Source organism: Cynocephalus volans, chromosome 12, assembly GCF_027409185.1.
Source record: "Cynocephalus volans isolate mCynVol1 chromosome 12, mCynVol1.pri, whole genome shotgun sequence".
NCBI classification, from domain to species: domain Eukaryota; kingdom Metazoa; phylum Chordata; class Mammalia; order Dermoptera; family Cynocephalidae; genus Cynocephalus; species Cynocephalus volans.
This window is the reverse complement of record NC_084471.1, coordinates 28,816,203-28,834,492: the sequence shown is the minus strand read 5'-3', so window position 1 is coordinate 28,834,492 and position 18,290 is coordinate 28,816,203. Positions and strand designations below refer to the sequence as shown.

The window sequence follows — 18,290 nt, the reverse complement described above, 5'->3', positions numbered from 1 at the left end:
TCTATATGACTAAGTCACATTATTGCACACCACAGTAGTTCTTTTTCATTGTTATGTCACCATCTGTTGTACAAATATACCACATTTTATCCTTTATTCTGTTAATGCAAATCTGAATTGTTTCCAGTTATGGGATATTATGAATAAAGTTTTTATGAACATTTCTGAACTTGTTTTTGGTAGATATAAGTACTCATTCTCTTGAGTATATACCTAGTAGTGGGTCACAGAGTACATACATGTTTTAGCTTTAGTAGATACTGCCAGTTTTCTACCAGTTAAATGCCCATCAGCAATATATGAGAGTTCTAGCTGATCTACATCCTTGCCAATACTTGCTATGGTCAGTCTTTAAATTTTAGCTATTCCGGTCATGCACAGTATTATCTTCTTATAGTTTTAATTTGCATTTTCCTTATAGCTAAAGATAGTAAGTTCTTTTTCTTATGCATATTGGCCATCTAGATATCCTTTCTCTGTGAAGTGCCCATCCCAGTCTTTTGCCCATTAAAAAATTCTTTTTTGAGTAATCTGTTTCTTATTGATTTGTAACGTTCTTTATATATTCAGGATACAAATCATTTATCAGATATATGTACTGCAGATTGACCTGCTCCCATCCTATGGTGGCTTTATCTCTCTTAAGAGTGCCCTTTGGGGCCGAGCCCGTGGCGCACTCGGTAGAGTGCTGCGCTGGGAGCGCGGCGACGCTCCCGCCGCGGGTTCGGATCCTACATAGGAATGACCGGTGCACTCACTGGCTGAGTGCCGGTCACAAAAAAGACAAAAAAAAAAAAAAAAAAAGAGTGCCCTTTGATAAAAAGAAGTTCTTAATTTTAATAAAATTTAAAGAATTCACCATTTCTTTTATGGTTAGGCTTTTTGTGTCCTGTCTTACAAATCTTTACTTATCCCAAGATTCTAAGATTTTCTCCTAGTTTTCTTCTTTTTCTTGGTTTTGTTTCATGTTTTTTTTTTTCTTCTTTCTCCTAGTTTTCTTCTAGAAGGCTTTTTTTCTTCAAACCTTTCATATTTAAGTCTACAGTTCATTTTTATCTATGTTGTGAGGTTGAGTTGATGATAACCAACTGACTCAGTATCCTTTACTAAAAAAGACCACCCTTTCCTTATTGAAAAGAAGTAGTACCTTTGTGGTAAACCAGGTGTCCATATACTTGTGGACCTATTTCTGGACTCTATTCTGTTCCATTTGTCTGTTTGTCTCTCCTTATGCCAATACCACACTGTCTGAATTACTACAGTTTATAATGAGTGTTGATATCTAGTAGTGTAAGTCCTCTAGCTTTATTGTTCTTCTTCAAGATTGACTTGGTTATTCTAGTTCTTCATATTTTTTTTCCACTTTATTATTTTTTCCTAATTGACACATAATTGTATTAGTCCTTCATATTACCATATGAATTTTAGAATCTACTTTCTAATTTCCAAAAAGAAACCTGCTGAGATTTTGATTAGGATCACATTCAATCTATGGATCAATTTGATTTGGGAATATCTGATATCTTAATAATATTGCATCTTCCAAATCATGAACATGATATACTTTTGCCTTTATCTAGGCATTCTTTAATTTTTCTTAGCAATATTTGTATTTTTCAATGTAGATGTCTTACAAATCTTTCCCTAGATTTCTTCCTAGGTATTTTTTTCCTTATGCTATTGTAAATGGTATTTAAATATTCTATTTTCTAAATGTTTGTTGGGTAAAGAAAGATAACTGATATTTATTACATTACCTTGTATGCAACAAATTTTTAAAATTCATATATTAATTTTAATAGTTTATCAATAGATTTATTTATATTTTATATATACACAATCATATCATCTGTGAATGACAATTTTACTTCCTCTTTTCCAATCTTTATATCCCTTATTTTTTTGTCTTGTCTCATTACATTAGCTATGACCTGTAATAAAATGTTGAACAAAATTGTGATAATGGACATACTTGCCTTGTTCCTAAACTTGGGTGGGTGGAGGAAAGCATTCAATATTTAATCAATAAGAACCATGTTCCCTTTTTTGTAAATACCATTTATGAGACTGAAAATTCCCTTCTACTTCAAGTTTGATAAAGTTTATATCATGAAAGAATGTTGAATTTTGTCAAATTATTTTTCCATGTCTATGAAGAAGATCACAATAGTTTTCATTCTTTGTTCTGGCATTTTCAGTTTTCTCCATTGTACATTTGTCATCTGTTTTACTGAGTCCTCCTCATATCTTGATGATGATGTCTGCTGTTAAATATATCCATTGAGTTTGTGATTCAGTTATTGTGTTTTTTAGTTCTAAACTTGGCTTTTTTTATGCTCTTCAGTTTATAATTCTAAATGTAAATGGATTAAATTTACCAATTAAAAGATACAGAGTACTTTGTTATCTGTACCAGCCAGCCGCCCACCCCCTCAAAATAAATAAATAAATAAATAAACAGAGTGGCTGAATGGATTACAAAACAAGAAGCACAATATGCTGCCAATAAGAAACTTACTTCACCCATAAATATACACACAGACTGAAAGTGAAGGGATGGGAAAAGATATTTCACACAAATGGAAACCAAAAAGAGGAGGAGAAGCTACACTTATATCAGATAAAACAGATTTCAAATCAAGGAAAGTACAAAAAGATAAAAAAAAGGTCACTATATAATGATAAAGGGAACTACTCAACAAGAGGATATGACAGTTCTAAATATATCTGCACTCAACACTGGAGCACCCGTATATATAAAGCAAATATTATTAGACACAATGACAGAGAGAGAGAGACTCCAATACAATAATAGCCTGGGACTTTAACACCCCACTGTCAGCAATTCACAGATCATCCAGACAGAAAATTAACAAAAAACATTAGAGTTAATCTCCACTCTACACCAACTGGACCTAAAAGACGTTTATAAAACATTTCATCTAACAGCTCCAGAATACACATTCTTCTCAGCAGCACATGGAACATTCTCTAGAAGAGACCATATGTAAGGTCACAAAACAAGTCTCAACAAAGTCAAAAAAATTAAAATCATATGAGTTATCTTTTTAGACCACAATGTAATAAAACTAGAAATCAATAACAGAAGGGACATTGGAAACTGTATAAAAACATGGAAATTAAACAACATGCACCTAAAGAATGAATGGGTCAAAAAAGAAATTAAAAAGGAAATTTTTAAATTCCTAAAGACAAATGAAAACACAACATGCCAGAACCTATGGGATACAGCAAAGCAGTTTTAAGAGGAAGGTTTATAGCAATAAATGTCTACATCGAAAAAGTAGAAAGACTTCAAATAAACAACCTAATGTTACACCTCAAGGAACTAGAATAACAAGAACAAACCAAACCCCAAATCAGTAGGAGAGAAATAACAAAGATCAGAACAGAAATAAATGAATTAGAAGTTAAAAAAAAAAAATACAAAAGATCAATGAAACAGTTGATTTTTTGAAAAGATAAAATCAATAAACCATTAGCTAGACAAAAAAAAGGGAAGATTCAAATAAATAACATACAAAATGAAAAAGGAGATATTACAACTCATACCACAGAAACACAAAGGATCATGAGACTATTACAAACAACTATACACTAACAAACTATAAAACCTAGAAGAAATGGGTAAATGCCTTGATACATACAACTTGCCAAGGTTGAATCATGAAATATTAGAAAACCTAAACAGACCAATAACAAGTAATGATATTGAAGCTATAGTAAAAAGTCTCCCAATGAAGAAAACCCCAGAAGCAGATGGCTTCACTGCCAAATTCTACTAAACTTTAAAGAACTAATACTAATTCTTCTCAAACTCTTCCAAAAAATTGAAGAGGACAGATTACTTCCAAGCTCATTCTACAAGTACAGCATTACCCTCAAACCAAAATTGGAAATAGACACAACAAAAAAAGAAAATTACAGACCAATATCCCTGACAAACATAGATGCAAATATCCTCAACAATTAGCAAACAAAATCTAATGACACATTAAAAAGATCACTCACCATTATTAAATGGAGTTCATCCCAGGGATGCAAGATGGTCCAAAATAAGCAAATCAATAAATGTGATACACCACATCAACAGAATGATGGAAAAAAAACCCATATGACCATTTCAAAAGATGCAGAAAAGGCATTTGATAAAATCCAACACCACTTCATGATAAAAACAATCAACAAATTAGGCTATAAAAGGAATGTACCTCAATACAATAAAGGCCATATACAACAAACCCACAGCTAATATCACACTGAATCGACAAAAGCTGAAGGCTTTTTTTATAAAATCTGAAACAAGACAAAGATGCCCACTTTCCCTGCTCTTATTCAACATAGCACTGGAAGTTCTAGCCAGAGCAATAAAGCAAGAAAAAGCAATAATGAGCATCCAAATTGGAAAGGAGAAAGTCAAACTATCCTTATTTGCAGATGACATTATCATATACACAGAAAACCTTAAAGACTCCACCAAAAATTCACTAGAATAAATGAATTAAATAAAGTGAAAGATATGAAATCAACACACATCAATCTCTGTACTGGTCAGCAGCCAAAAAAAAAAAAAAAAAAAGTCAACATACAAAAATCAGTAGTGTTCCTATATGCCAAGAATGAAATATCTGAAGGAGAAATCAAGAAAGTAATCCCATTCACAATAACTACCAAAAAAATGAAATACTTAGGAATAAATTTAACCAAGGAGGTAAAAGATCCCTACAATGAAAACTATAAAACATTGGTAAAAGAAACTGAAGACACAAATAAATGAAAAGATATTCCATGTTCACGGGTTGGAAGAATTAATATTATCAAAATGTCCATATTACCCAGAGCAATCTACACATTCAATGTAATCCCCATAAAAATACCAATGACATTCTTCACAAAAATAGAAAAAACAATCTTAAAATGTGTATGGAACCACAAAAGATCCCATTATAGCCAGAGCAATCTTGAACCAAAGTTGGAGGCATCACACTGCCTGACTTCAAAATATGCTATGAAGCTGTAATAACCAAAACAGCATGTTACTGACATAAAAACAGACAAAAAGACCAGTAGAACAGAATAGAGAGCCCAGAAATAAATCCACACATTTACAATCAATGGATTTTCAACGAAGATGCCAAAAATATACACTGGGGAAAGGACAGCCTCTTCAATAAATGGTGCTGGAAAAACTGGATATCTACATGCAGAAGATTGAAACTATACCCCTATCTCTCACCATACACAAAAACCAACTCAAAATGGATTAAAGACCTAAATTCAAGACCCAAAACTATGAAACTACTAGAAGAAAACATAAGGGAAACACTACATGAAATGGGAGAGAACAGCACTTTTTTGAGTGAGACTACAAAGACACGGGCAACTAACACAAAATTGGAAAAACAGGACTACATCAAATTAAAAAGCTTCTGCACAGCAAAGGAGACAAAATACAAAGTGAAGAGACAACCTACAGAATGGCAGAAAGTGTTTGCAAACTACATGTCAGACAGGGGGCTAATATCCATAATATATAAGGAACTCAACTGAACAGCAAAAAAACAAATAACCCAATTAACAAATGGGCAAAGAACCCTGAACAGACATTTCTCAAAAGAAGACATACAAGCACATGAAAAAATGTTCAACATCACTAATCATCAGGGAAATATAAAGTAAAACCACAATGAGGTATCACCTCACTTTAGTTATAATGGCTATTATCAAAATGATGAAAAACAAATGCCAGCGAGGATGTGGAGAAAAAGGAAGTCTCATACATCGTTGGTGGGAATGTATATTGGTACGGCCATTATCGAAAATGGTATGTAGGTTCCTCAAAGAACTAAAAATAGAATTACCTGATGACACAACAATCCCACTTCTGGGTATATACCCAAAGGAAGGAAACAAAATCAATACATCAAAGAGACTCCTGCACTCCCACATTCACTGCAGCACTATTCACAATAGCCAAGAGATGGAATCAACCTTAAATGCCCAGCAACAGATAAATGGATAAAAAACTGTGATATATATTCACAACAGAATACTACTCAGCTATTTAAAAAAATGAAATCCTGTCATTTGCAGTAACATGGATAGAAGTGGAGACCACCATGCTAATTGAAGTAAGCCAGACACGGAAAGACAAATACCACATACGAACTCACTCATATGTGGAATCTTAAAAAAAAAAAAAAAAAATCGTTCTCACAGAAATAGAGTGAAATACCAGAAGTGGGGAAGAGAAGTGGGCCAAGTGGGAAGGGAAGCAGTGGATTAACAAATACAAAGTCACAGGTAGACAGGAAGAAGAAATGCTGGTGTTCTAGACTGACTTGAGCTAAAAACATTATGCTGTATATTTCTAAATAGCTAGAAAAGAGGATCTTGGCCATAATCACTACAAAGAAAAGATGATAGATATGGTATCTACCCTAAGTGAATCACTGTATAGTATCTGCATGTATTAAAAACAATACACTGTACCCCACAAATATGTACAATTAAAAATATTTTTAAATACTGTTTTAAAAAAAATTCTTTGATTCTAGCTACTACCCCATTTCTCTGCTCTCCTTCAAAACAAAACTCCTTAGATAGACAACCTCTATAATTGTTCTCATCCAAATGATTCCCTTGATTCCACTTCAATTAGGCTTGCATACCTACCACTCCACAGAAACAACTTGCCAAGGTCACCAACCATCAGCACATGGCCAAATCTATTCTTGGTCTTTATATCACTGTCTTAACATCTTACCTATCAATATCATTTGACACAGCTTATCTTACTTGAAGCATTTTTTTTTTTCACTTGGCACCAGTACTTTCTTGGTTCTCCTCCATAGCAGCCTCTCCTCCTCAGTCTCCTCCTCATTTTCTCAACTTTTAAACTTTAGAAATACTTAAAGCTAAATCCTCAGACTTGTTTTCTTCTCAATCTTCCTTCACTTCCTAGGTGTCTTCATCTAACCCCATTGTTTTAAATAACATTCATACGCTGATGACTCCCAACTCTTTACCTCTAGCACAGTACTCTCCAGATTCATGTATCCAACTATTTAACATCTCCACATTGAAGTCTAATGGGCATCTCAAAAAGTTAATGCATCCAAAAAGGCATCTTTATTTTACCCCCCAAACATGTTCCTTCCATAGTCTTTCCCGTGTCAGTAAACAGCAACTCTATTTTACCAGTTGCTCAAGAACAAAATCTTAGTCATCTTTGATTCATTTTTTTCATACTCTACAACCACTGTAAGCTCTATGTTTGAAGTACAGAATCTGATTACCATTGCACCACTAATTCTTTATTCCAAGTCACATGATGTTTAACCTGAACTACTAAAAAGGGGTCTGTCTCCTAAGTCTTCTTCTGCCCTTCTACACAACAGCCACAGAAATTCCTCTAAAATATAATTCAGATTATATCACTTCTCATTTCAAAAGTCTCTAATGTGCTCCTATCACGTTCAGAATAAAAGCCAAAGTCCCTGCATCATCCGGCCTCCCACCACCTCTCTATTCTAGCCACTGGGCCTCCTTGCATTCCTTCAATATACAAAGCAGACTCCTGCCTCTCTCTTGTACTTGCTATTCCCTCTGTCTGGAACACTCTTCTCCTCCATATAACAGCAGGGCACCTTCCTCCTTTCCCTCAGGTGCCAGCTCAAATGGTTCCTTAGTGGAGAAGGCTTGACTAACCACCCACGTAAAACAGCACTCCTACTCCCATTAATTTTCCTTTTATCACACACCTCCACCTGACACTCATTTGTTTGTTTATGTCTCCCACCCACTACAATGTAAGCTTCTCAGTGCAGGGTCTTTGTTTACTTCTGTACACAAGTGAAAGTACCTGATACATAGTAGGTGCTCAATAAATGTATTGAGTAAATTTGCTAAATGAATACAGAAAAATCTTGTAGTGAAGAGAGTTTAAGAAAGGACTCTAGCAATAGGAAAGAAAAGAAATAGGGTGGGGAGAAAACTGAGACATCATAAAGGAAGAATTCATGGGCCTTAGTGACTATCCTGGTTTGAACAGTATTCTCCCAAAAATTCATGTCCACCCAGAACCTCAAAACTTGACTATGATATAATAAGAAATATATCTGGTCTTTGTCCCCAGTTCCTGCACCCAGCTCCTAAAATCCCTGAAGTTTCCTAAGTGATAGAGAGTCTTTTGTAATTCATAATAAGTCCCTTTCAATGACAACTGAGTTTATGCTAACGAGGTGACTTAGAGTGGGGAGTCCTTAGATAGTCTCAGGAGGGGGTAGCTTACCAGAAAAACCAACTGATTAGATGGTGGGTGAGGGGTGGCTCCACCAAGACTACCAGGGAGGGGAGAGGGACTGGAGATTGAACTCTAAAAAGAGAGCTTCCAGGTTGTTGAACATGCTGCCCTGCTGAGAGGGTGGCTCACCCAGAGAGGGCATGGAAGCTCCACACCACAACCCACCAACCCCCATACCCTGGCCTGTACATCTCTTCCATTTGGCTGTTTCTGAGTTGTATCTTTATAATAAACTGATAAGTAAAGTGTTTTCCTGAATTCTGTGAGCCATTCTAGCAAATCATCCAACATGAGGAGGAAGTCATGGGAAATCCTAATTTTTATTTGTTTATCTATTTATTTTATTTATTTATTTTTACAGCTAGCCAATAGGGGATCCGAACCCTTGACCTTGGTTAACACTGCGCTCTAACCAACTGATCTAACCAGCCAGCCCCGAAACCCTTAATTTATAGTCAGTTGGTCAGAAATACAGGTGGCTTAGACTTGTGATTGAAGTCTGAAGTCTGAAGTGGTGGCATTCTTGTGGGACTGAGCTTTCTAACTTGTGGGATCAACTTTAACTGCAGATAGATAGTTTCAGAATTAAATTATTTGACACCCAGTTGGTATCCAGAGAATTGAGAATTGGTTGTTGGTGCTAGAAAACACCCAGAGTGACCTTATTTGGAAATAGGGTCTGTACAGATGTAATCAAGTTAAGATGAGGACATACCAAATTAGAGTGGGCCCTAAATCCAATATGATTGGTGTCCTTATATAAGAAGAGGGAAATTTGGACACAGAGATACAGATACACAGGGAGGAACACCATGTAAATATGGAGGCAGAGACTGAAATGATTTGTCTATAAGCCAAGGAACACCAAGGATTGGTGGCAACCACAAGAAGCTAGGACAGAGGCACAGAAAAAGATCCTCCCCCCAGAGCCTTTGGAGAAAGCATGGCCCTGCCAGCATCTTAATTTTGGATTTCTAGTCTCCATGATTGTGAAAAAATAAACTTCTGTTGTTTTAAGCCACATAGTTTACAACAATTTGTTACAGCAGTCCTACTAATACAGATGACTGACTAGATTTGGAGAAAAGGTGGCCCTTAGGATTAATCAAAGGTTTGAAACCTAAATGATTGGAAGAATGACTTCTACTGAAAGAAATGGAAAGTCCAGGGGGGAAACTGGTTGAAAGGAACAATTTTAATTTTTACTTTAGCAGTCCAATACAATCACAGGATAGTCAAATGAATGCCTTAGTGTTACAAACATTATGATACAAAGGAATAATAGAACAATTAAAAAATACGGACATAATAATCAAAACTGATTCCTCTTTCCCCAAAAGCACGGGCAACCAAAGGAAAAATAAACAAATGGGATTATATCAAACTAAAAAGCTTCTGCACAGCAAAAGAAACAATTAAAAGAGTTAAAAGACAACCAACAGAGTGGGAGAAAATATTTGCAAAATATACGTCTGACAAAGGATTAATATCCAGAATATATAAGGAACTCAAACAACTTTACAAGAAGAAAACAAGCAACCCAATTAAAAAATGGGCAGAAGAGCTAAGTAGGCATTTCTCTAAGGAAGATATACAAATGGCCAACAGACATATGAAAAAATGCTCAACATCACTCAGCATCCGGGAAATGCAAATCAAAACCACATTGAGATACCATCTAACCCCAGTTAGGATGGCTAAAATCCAAAAGACTATGAACGATAAATGCTGGCGAGGTTGCGGAGAAAAAGGAACTCTCATACATTGTTGGTGGGACTGCAAAATGGTGCAGCCTCTATGGAAAATGGTATGGAGGTTCCTTAAACAATTGCAAATAGATCTACCATACGACCCAGCTATCCCACTGTTGGGAATATATCCAGAGGAATGGAAATCATCAAGTCGAAGGTATACCTGTTCCCCAATGTTTATCGCAGCACTCTTTACAATAGCCAAGAGTTGGAACCAGCCCAAATGCCCATCATCAGATGAGTGGATACGGAAAATGTGGTACATCTACACAATGGAATACTACTCAGCTATAAAAACGAATGAAATACTGCCATTTGCAACAACATGGATGGACCTTGAGAGAATTATATTAAGTGAAACAAGTCAGGCACAGAAAGAGAAATACCACATGTTCTCACTTATTGGTGGGAGCTAAAAATTAGTATATAAATTCACACACACACACACACACACACAAAACCGGGGGGGGGGGAAGAAGATATAACAACCACAATTATTTGAAGTTGATACGACAAGCAAACAGAAAGGACATTGTTGGGGGGGAGGGGGGGGAGGGAGAAGGGAGGGAGGTTTTGGTGATGGGGAGCAACAATCAGCCACAATGTATATCGACAAAATAAAAATTTAAAAAAAAAAAAAAAAAAAAAAACTGATTCCTCTTTTATCATCTTCTAGTTAAATTTAGTTAACTTTTTTCAATAATCATGTTCGATACCATTTATCTGTGATAACTTTCTTCTCCTTTGGCTTCCATAACACCACAATATAGATTCCACCTCTATGACTGTACTCCACTGCACCTAGCTCCTCTTTCCAAATCAACTTAGTTCTTATTCTTCGTATTCTTCAATCATCTCCAAAATCTCAAGTTTCTAATTATAGCCCTCTAATTTGAATTACTCATCTTCATGCCTTACACCCATTATTTCTAGTTATCTATATAATACTTTCACTTAAGAGTCTAGGAGATGTCTACATGGATGCACTATCATCACTTCATATCTGATATGTGTTTAGTCAAATCTGTCTTCTCTTTCTACTCCTCAACTGATACATGTTCTTCATTCCATTATAATAACTCCATTTATATCCTCTCACAGCTAAAATTCTTCATGTTTTCTCTTTCTTATTAACCACTATATGTGTAATTTTTTTTTTTTTCACTTCAGAATACCTCTGTAAGTCACCCTTCCCCTTTCTTTCCTATATTCCAAGCCCCAATTCTAGACTTCTTATCTCACTTTAAGTTTACCATAACAGCTTTCTAACTGTCTCCCCTGTCTTCAGGCTTTTTTCTGTCTGGCACAGTGGTTCTCAAACTTTAGTGTCTGTATAAATCACCTGAGTGTGAATAATAGTATTATTTAGGAATTTCTTGCATGTTATCTTATTTCTCCAACTAGATTATATGATCATCAAAGGTAAAGAGTAATCACAGCTTCTATTTTCCTTCCAGTGTACAGCATAATGCTAGGCCACACAAAACATTTCATAAGATATTTTGCAACTTCAGTACTATGGTTCATCTCTTTTTTTAAAACATTCACAACAGAATCTGACCAAGAATTATGTCAGAAAGATATACCTTAGAATGAAAATAACAAGTTGTCATTGCAAGTGCCTCAAAAGTAAAAATAACTCATTGTACTCACTCCAAGAAACATCTCTTCACACACATACTTTAACAATGGGAGTGGAGAGGACACACAGAGAAGTCATCAGACACATAAAGTCATCCTAACTCAAGATCCCTGGTCAAGCTTTTCCAAACAAATCCACACAGGAAAATATCATTTACACCAAAGACTACCTAAAAACACTTACCAGAAATGACACATGCTTCAAGCTTAGGAGTTTGAAGCTCTAAATAATCACACTCAGATGGCAATGAGCCATCTTATCCAGCCTGACAGGGGGGATAAAGTTGCTACTTTCTGGTTATAAGAACTTTTCACAAAAAAGTAACTACAAGATTATGATTTCTGCCCTAAGGTACATATTTTGTGACTTGTTTTAAGTCTTAACTGCATAAGAAAGTTATAATTTTTGTCATTTAAATAAAGAAACTAAAAAGTTTGTTGCACTCATGAATTATATTTATGTAATCTTATAGCAAAACTTTTCATACAGAAGTATTATCTTCAACTTGAATGGGAAAGGAGTATGAGTTAAATTAATTTACAGTGATTATTCTGACATAGGAAATAAGACTCATATGGACCATGGGTATAACAAAGAGAAAAGCGTTAAAGTATTTGGAATCAAAGAAAGTGAGAAGTTAAAGAGTAATGCAGTGGAAAGGGCACTGGACTGAGAATGGAAAAATATAGATTTTAATCATGGCTTTGATTTTAATTAGTCAAGTGATCTTGGGTAACTACCACTTCAGTTTCCTAATTTGTAAAAGCTATCTGAATGCTAAGATCCCTTCCAGTCCTAAAATTATATATACTTATATATATTTTTTATAGTATTTCTATGTCACATATAATGTTTTTCCACTTCAATTGACATAAAGCTATAAGTTCTTAGGGCAATGTCCCCCATGGTGGGAGAGCTCTAGGTCATAATTATTCACTGAAATGAGCTTAACAATTTCCTATGACTTAAATCATAATCCACAGATCACATTTTTTTTTAAGTGAAATGAATATTTACTATGTTGGCACCCATTATTTGGCAGGTATTTCAGCAGGAAAAAAATTCATTCTAGGTCACTATACTGATGAAACTTTGTAGGTTTCTTAACCTTCTCCCCTCTTTCTGGTATACCCATGATTAGTTGATAATCTCTCTCACCACTGGATGTCACTTTTACTCCAAAAGAAGTCAACCCAAAATAACCTCAATAATTAGAATCTGATCACTAAGATACTCCTAAAACCTCAACATAAAAGTTTCTCTGTGAAAGATAAAATCAGCTTTTATAATTTCTAGTGATTTCTTGCTGAAATTTAGCTTCAGATGCTTTTAGGCTCCAAACACAGTACAAGGAAGCATAAGTAGGATTCCTGAGATCATCACAAGTCATAAAAAATTCACTGAAATTCCATCAGTACTCACACATTTTTCAATATTTATATGGACAGAAAGGAAGAAAAGTGACACATACAGGAAAAAAAACAAACAAGTGTTTATATTTAGACATAAAACACTAGGATTCCCACATAAGAAAAGCTGTTTTTCTAATCTCAGTATTATACTACTTTTAGCATTATGGGAAGAGAAAAATAATATTCAGAAACCAAGAAAGTGGAGTTATGTCATGACTTTTAGACCACGCGTATTAGCATTCCAACTATCAGTCACATTTGTCAGTTACATCCAATAACCCAAAAAGGTGGTTAGAAACTGTGTCCTTGGTTTCCAAATTCAGAATACATGAATGATCTAGAGTTATGTTCTCTTATGAAAATGTGAAGAGTTAATCTTTCCAATAAACACAGAGATATTAAGATATCCAGAAGCATCTTCCTGTCATCTCAAATCTTCTCTCCACACTCCACAACGCATGCTATTACTAAGGGAATTTATCAAATGGAGACATATCAAATCATTTGTGGGACTTTATAGACACACACACACACACATACAAGCATGTCCTCCCCACACTCCAATCCTGTTGAAAAAAACGGCTGAATCACTGACACAGTGAGTCACAGCTACTGATGGGACCTGCTATATTCCTTGGGTTTGCTGAATTAAAAAAAAAGTTGTAAACCACTGACTTAGATGAATCATCTGGCTACATTACTTCCATGATGTCCTGGACTGTTTCCAACAAAACAAAGTTTTCAGGTTCTGGAGAAAAGTATGCCTGCAAAGGTAAAACTTAAAAAGGATAAAAAGGCTGTTTCAGAAGCCAGGGGGAGTCCCAGTTCCTCCTGCTGGGGCAGAGATATCTGCTCCTATATTTCTTAGTTGGAAACAAAAAAAGCCTTTTAACAACAAAAGCCATATAACAGATATTAGTTAGGAATAGTTGAAACAGACATAATCACACTATAATTTAAGTGCAGAATGAGTTAAATAAGACTTGGATGGGCTAGCCTGGAAACTTTATCATTCTGAAAAACACCATCTCTATGGGAAAATGCATGTCGGCTCTCAATGCATGTCTGACTTGCACACAAAATTTAGAAATAAACTTGTTGGACAGTTTGGATTTTCCCAATTTATCTCTGCAAGGTTGACAGCAAAATGTCAAGTTTAAATATCAAATTAAATATATCACTAAAATCTCAGCTTCAATTATATATTTCATTCTTCTAAAATAGTTCATTATGATTTACTCTGTAGAAATCATTTCAATAAGAACCACTTGCCTTTTTCTGGGCAATTGCAGCTCGCTGTAGTTTCTCTTTAGCTTGATTATACTTTTCTTCTTTGTCTGTGATACGCTCATGAAGCTTATGCTTTTCTTCCAACCACTGTATCTGTCTCTCTTCTAGTGTCCTGTCAGAAGAATATATGTAAAATGTGGAAGTTAATATAAACTCTTAGGATTAAATAGATATTATTATAAGTATAGGCAAACTCACTTATTGCCTGACTACATCCTTTATTATGCAACTGCAGGCACTCTTGTATGGCCACATATTTGCTAATATTACCTCTACTGAGCACTTCTTATGAATCAGGCGCTATGCTTACAACGGTATATGTAACATTTTGTTTATTCTTCAGAAAAACCCTCTGAGTTAGGTACTTCTGTCACATCCTTTTTATAGATGAGGAAACTGAGGCTTTGAGTAGTTAACTAACTTGCTTAAGGACTCATATCTAGTTAATAGCAGGGCAAACACTTGATAAACAGATCTGAACTATGATAACCATCAAGCTATAAAAACTGGGCGTAATAAAGCTGGTTAAAAATCAAGCCTGGTATCAAGTCTTGATGCAGTATGTTTTCTAGCTACAGTAAAATTCATATAAATGATAATTTAAAATAACATCATGAAAACTTATATTTTTAAAGCTATTCTGCATACTTTATGTGATTTTTAGTATCCTTACTATAGGCAGTACAAATGAGAATAAACCTTGAGAAGTTAGATTACTTGCCTGCCTAACACTATACAGATTTTAAATATTTTAGATAGGACTAAAATCATATTCTATTGACCCCTAGTCCAACAATTTTCTTCTATACAATCCTATGAATAATATTCAGAAACCAACAATGAATTATTTAAATTTGCTGGCTACACTGTCATTAGAATTCTTAAGTTCATTTCAATCAAAATGCTTGAGGATTCCGAGATGCAAATTTCTTTTTTTTTTTTTTTTTTTTTTGTAAAATTAAAGAATAATACTTGGTAGAATGTGGTACTGATAACACCAATGATGCCAGCCAGCCACCCAAAAAAAAGAGTAAAAAAAGAGAAAAGAAGTTGGATCTTCTGGAATGTCACAACACATTATGGACATATATATCCTGCTTACTTTCTTTCCTTGAAATTCAACCCCATAGATGAAACAATGGACAAGCCTTAAAATATGAAATAATGAAAAACTGAAGGAAAAAAGTTTTATGTAGTAAGATGGCCTTCAAAAGAACAAATTTGAAAAGAATAATGTTTTGTAGATAAAAATAAAAATTTATAATACCAACACATTATAAAGACAAAGCAAATACAAAGTAGTGTTCTACCACATCTGAATAAATTTTTCCAGAGAATGGAACAACACCAAAATAACTTTTCCTCTACCAGTTCACTGTCTACTACTATCTACTACTAACAAATTTCAAGACCAAAAAATATATAACCAAATAAATTAGCTTTTCAAAGGGAAAATTCAAGAGACTAATTCTAATTCTAGGAAGTAACTTTTGCACACCAAAAAAACAAACAAATAAAAGCCACAAAAACCCAAACCATTCTGTTTTCTGGCATTCAGAATAGTTTAGATTTCTGAAGTAAGAAATGTTTGGTTTACCCAATAAATAAAAGTTTTTCCTTGAGAGTTTTCAAAATACTGTACTCAGGCAGAATTTTAAAAGGGCTTCTTTCCTAAATGTCTATTTTTTTTTATTGTGACATAATTGATTGTACACATTTGTGGAGTGCGGTATTAAATATCAGTATCTGTGTACAATATATGATGTTCAAATCAGGACAATTAGTATATTCAACATTACATAATGTAATCATTTTTGTGTAATCATTTTACCAATTTCTCTCTAAACCCCCCTCCCACTCACCCTTTCCCCACCTCTGGTAACCTCAGTTCTGTTCTCTCCTTTTGAAAGTTTAATGTATTATTGTGATTGTTGTATCTTTCTTTTTAAAAAAAATTTATTTATTTTTTTAGCTTCCACTTATAAGTGGAGACATGCAGTATTCCTTTTTCTGTGCCTGGCTTAATTTCACTTAACATAATTTTCTCAAAGTTCATCATGTTGCTGCAAATAGCAGAATTTCATTCTTTTTTCTTTGGCAGAGTAGTGTTCCATTGAGTAATGTGCCACATTTTCCTTATCAGTTGTCTTTTAGTGGACACCTAAATGTCTTATTTTTATGTTTTTTGTTTTGTTTTGTTTTGTTTTTTTACAATGCAAGAGTCCATAAAACTCATTCTATAGCAATAGAAAGTACATTACCTAACACCACTGTACTTTATCAAAGAGTACTTATAACTAGTTATAACTAGTTCCTTAAACATATTCAACATTGGAATCATCACTAAAATAACTATTTATTACATAGCAGAAAGGAAAAATAATTGGTACATAAAAAAGAGCAAACTCTACTTTTCAAGTTCTAGTGGTGCTTTTTCAGCGTGGCTTCTTAAATCTCGGCATTCTTGTTTTAACCTCTCCACCATTTCCTTCAGCATTTGGTTTGAATTCAGCAACTCATTCTCTGACTGTGCAAGTGAGGTCACTTGGATCTGCAAACTACTGATTTGCTTAAAAGAGAGGAAAGAAGAGAGACATAAGACCACTAAACAAATGCAGTAAGGTATGACAGAAGCAGAGTATACTAAGCATCGGCCTCACAAACGGCCCCCACCCCTCAAGCTAGTGTGCCTTTGAGGATGCCCCTTAAATGAAATAACAAATAACAGCAACTAAGATAATTTTTTTATTATAACCAGAGACTATCAAGGACCATATTCCTCAGTTATTGAGTCCCCTCTCTTCTTCCCAAAATAGGCAGGCCTGAAGAGGTATTGGGAGTGGGGAGAAGGGTTATCAGGAAGAGAGCAAGATGAGAAAAGAGAATCCTAGGAGTAGAGTGAGTCTCCTGTCACTCTAGCTTTCTCCTAACCTCCAAGGAAAGAACAGATTTTAAAAGCAGGTCAACTGGGAAAGCAGCTAAAGAAACCTATTTTCCCCCTCCCACATACTCTGAGATCTGCAACATTCCAGGAGTTCTGCTCTCTGAGCAGTCAAGAATTGTTCATTGTAAATACAGGAAGGATCACTCACATTGTTTTTAAAAGGTTTCCAAGCATTCTATATGTCCAGTGTTGAACAGAAAAAAGACGCTCCAGAAATCTACCAAATGCTAGATATTCCTTGGCCTGTAGAGCCGTTTATCAAACTACATAATGCCACTCAAGAATTTTTCTCCACCCCAAATTACCTTTATCTGGGAGTACTTTTTATCATGAAAAGTAGGTAACTATCTAGTTACAAATTAACAGGCTAGAAAGATTCACACTGTTTGTAAATTTGTAAATTATATCCAAATAATCTTCATTTGGGAAAGTTACATCTACTTCCCCCACAAGCCATTTTACCAATTAATAAACATTTAAAAACCTCATTTTTCTTTTACTTCTTTTTACCTCTCTTAGCCATTCTCAGAGAAACACTTCAGAGCAAAAAGAGTCAAGAGACAGGGATCAAAAGAACCCATTATGAGTTTCAAGAGTCACAAGAAATAAGATTTTTTATACAATATATTAAATAAATGGGAAATAATCCCATTACTTCCTGATGGTAGGAAAGCTACATAAGAAGGACTTTGTATGTCTACAGAGCAATTGTTAGCAGAATAAAGTAAAATGGTATGTCTCAGATTTCTATTTTAGAATAAATTTCTCCACATAGAACTACTCGCTCTTTGTTTTTAACTGGAGTGGTTGCAAATATTTAATCTCTATTATAGCTGCCTGAACAAGCAGCCTTCAAAGAGCTTAATAATTCTCCATATCTATAGGACTATAGAAAGCCCAATGACAATGATACCAGATAACTTCT

General features: G+C 34.7%; 1 protein-coding gene across 4 annotated transcripts in view; it reads right to left on the bottom strand.

Annotated features, from left to right (window-relative positions):
• CEP83 (centrosomal protein 83) overlaps positions 1 to 18,290 on the bottom strand; it is a 127,396-nt gene that overhangs the window by 5,913 nt on the left and 103,193 nt on the right. For 3 of the 4 annotated variants that reach the window (XM_063074918.1, XM_063074919.1, XM_063074921.1), the window contains 2 exons: positions 16,833 to 16,990; positions 14,404 to 14,533 (listed from right to left, as the gene is read on the bottom strand). In XM_063074918.1, the coding sequence (XP_062930988.1) occupies positions 14,404 to 14,533; positions 16,833 to 16,990 (288 nt within the window). The remainder of the gene's footprint in view (positions 1 to 14,403; positions 14,534 to 16,832; positions 16,991 to 18,290) is intronic. The other variant, XM_063074920.1, reaches the window with a different exon arrangement.